The 1,113-nt window shown below is 34.5% G+C and overlaps 1 protein-coding gene across 3 annotated transcripts in view; it reads left to right on the top strand.

Moving 5' to 3' along the window:
• LOC118737577 (conserved oligomeric Golgi complex subunit 4) overlaps nucleotides 1–1,113 on the top strand; it is a 3,626-nt gene that overhangs the window by 1,868 nt on the left and 645 nt on the right. The window contains exons 3-4 of one of the 3 annotated variants that reach the window (XM_036468162.1): nucleotides 28–777; nucleotides 1,079–1,113. In XM_036468162.1, coding sequence (XP_036324055.1) covers nucleotides 28–740 — 713 coding nt within the window. In that variant the 3' untranslated portion in view covers nucleotides 741–777; nucleotides 1,079–1,113. Of the gene's footprint in view, nucleotides 1–27; nucleotides 778–867; nucleotides 1,054–1,078 lie in introns of those variants that run through there. The other 2 variants (XM_036468163.1, XM_036468161.1) reach the window with 2 other exon arrangements.

Here is a 1,113-nt window from a genome sequence, read left to right as displayed (position 1 = left end):
CCCGCACCAACTTTATTAACCGCTTAAATAATGCTGATATGTCGACCCAATATCTTGAAACCTTATGGGAAACCATAGAGCAAGATATCAAAAACTCATTTCCATCGATTTCAGCTACCGAGCGACGTATTGTAGACAGTTGCATATCAGAATTGAGAACCGTAAGAGATACCTTAAAAGCCTGTGTAAATTTTGGTATGACCCAATTAAGATCGAGTGCAATTAAACCTCGCCTAAATCCCTGGGTTGACCAATTTCTCAACTACAGTCACATTCTGTCCGAAGAAGAACTGGCTGACTACGAGGCTGGTGAAACATATATTCAAACTCTTATTGTGCAGCTGGATGGTTTCTTAAGCCAATTCAAAAATGTGCTTACGCCAAGAAATTTTGATGCTTTTGTTAGTATATTAGCTGCAGATACTACTTCGAGACTGGAAAGGGTAATAAAGAAGACGTCTTTTAATCGACTCGGAGGTCTCATTCTCGATCAGGAAATTCGTGCACTTAGTTCATATTTAACTGGTGTAACATCATGGTCAGTACGCGACAAAATGACACGATTGACGCAGATAGCAACAATATTAAATTTAGAGAAGGTTGACGAACTTTCTGATTACTGGAGTCCAGAAAATGGAAATGAAACCCCTTCGTGGCGTTTAACGGCCCAAGAAGTGAGGACATTGTTAGCATTACGCACTGATTTTCGTATGGATGAGATTAAGCGCGTAAAATTGTAATTATTGTAACGAATGGAATACGACCATCATACTATGTGTAAGTATATACATGTTTATGGATTAGTGCAATACTCTACTAAGATTTTACTTTCGAGTTATTAAATTTGATTCTCTATTCTTTTCATAGTATTTCGATCACAATAATATGTACTTATATTCACAGTATACTGTGCTTATATTGAAAGCCATTATTGGTTGACAAATAATCAATTCTCGTAGCGTATATGTACATATGAATGTATAAGTTAATTTTAATTGAAAGATCTACATAAATATAATGCATAATATCTTATATTTTCAATATTTATAGATACTTAAATTATTATTTTTTTTTTAAGACAAAGACAAATGCGAATTTTACTTCCTTCCAACT

This window comes from Rhagoletis pomonella, unplaced genomic scaffold, assembly GCF_013731165.1.
Source record: "Rhagoletis pomonella isolate Grant_MI unplaced genomic scaffold, Rhpom_1.0 Rhpom_scaffold_00004, whole genome shotgun sequence".
Classification (NCBI taxonomy): domain Eukaryota; kingdom Metazoa; phylum Arthropoda; class Insecta; order Diptera; family Tephritidae; genus Rhagoletis; species Rhagoletis pomonella.
This window is presented reverse-complemented; position numbering and strand designations above follow the sequence as displayed.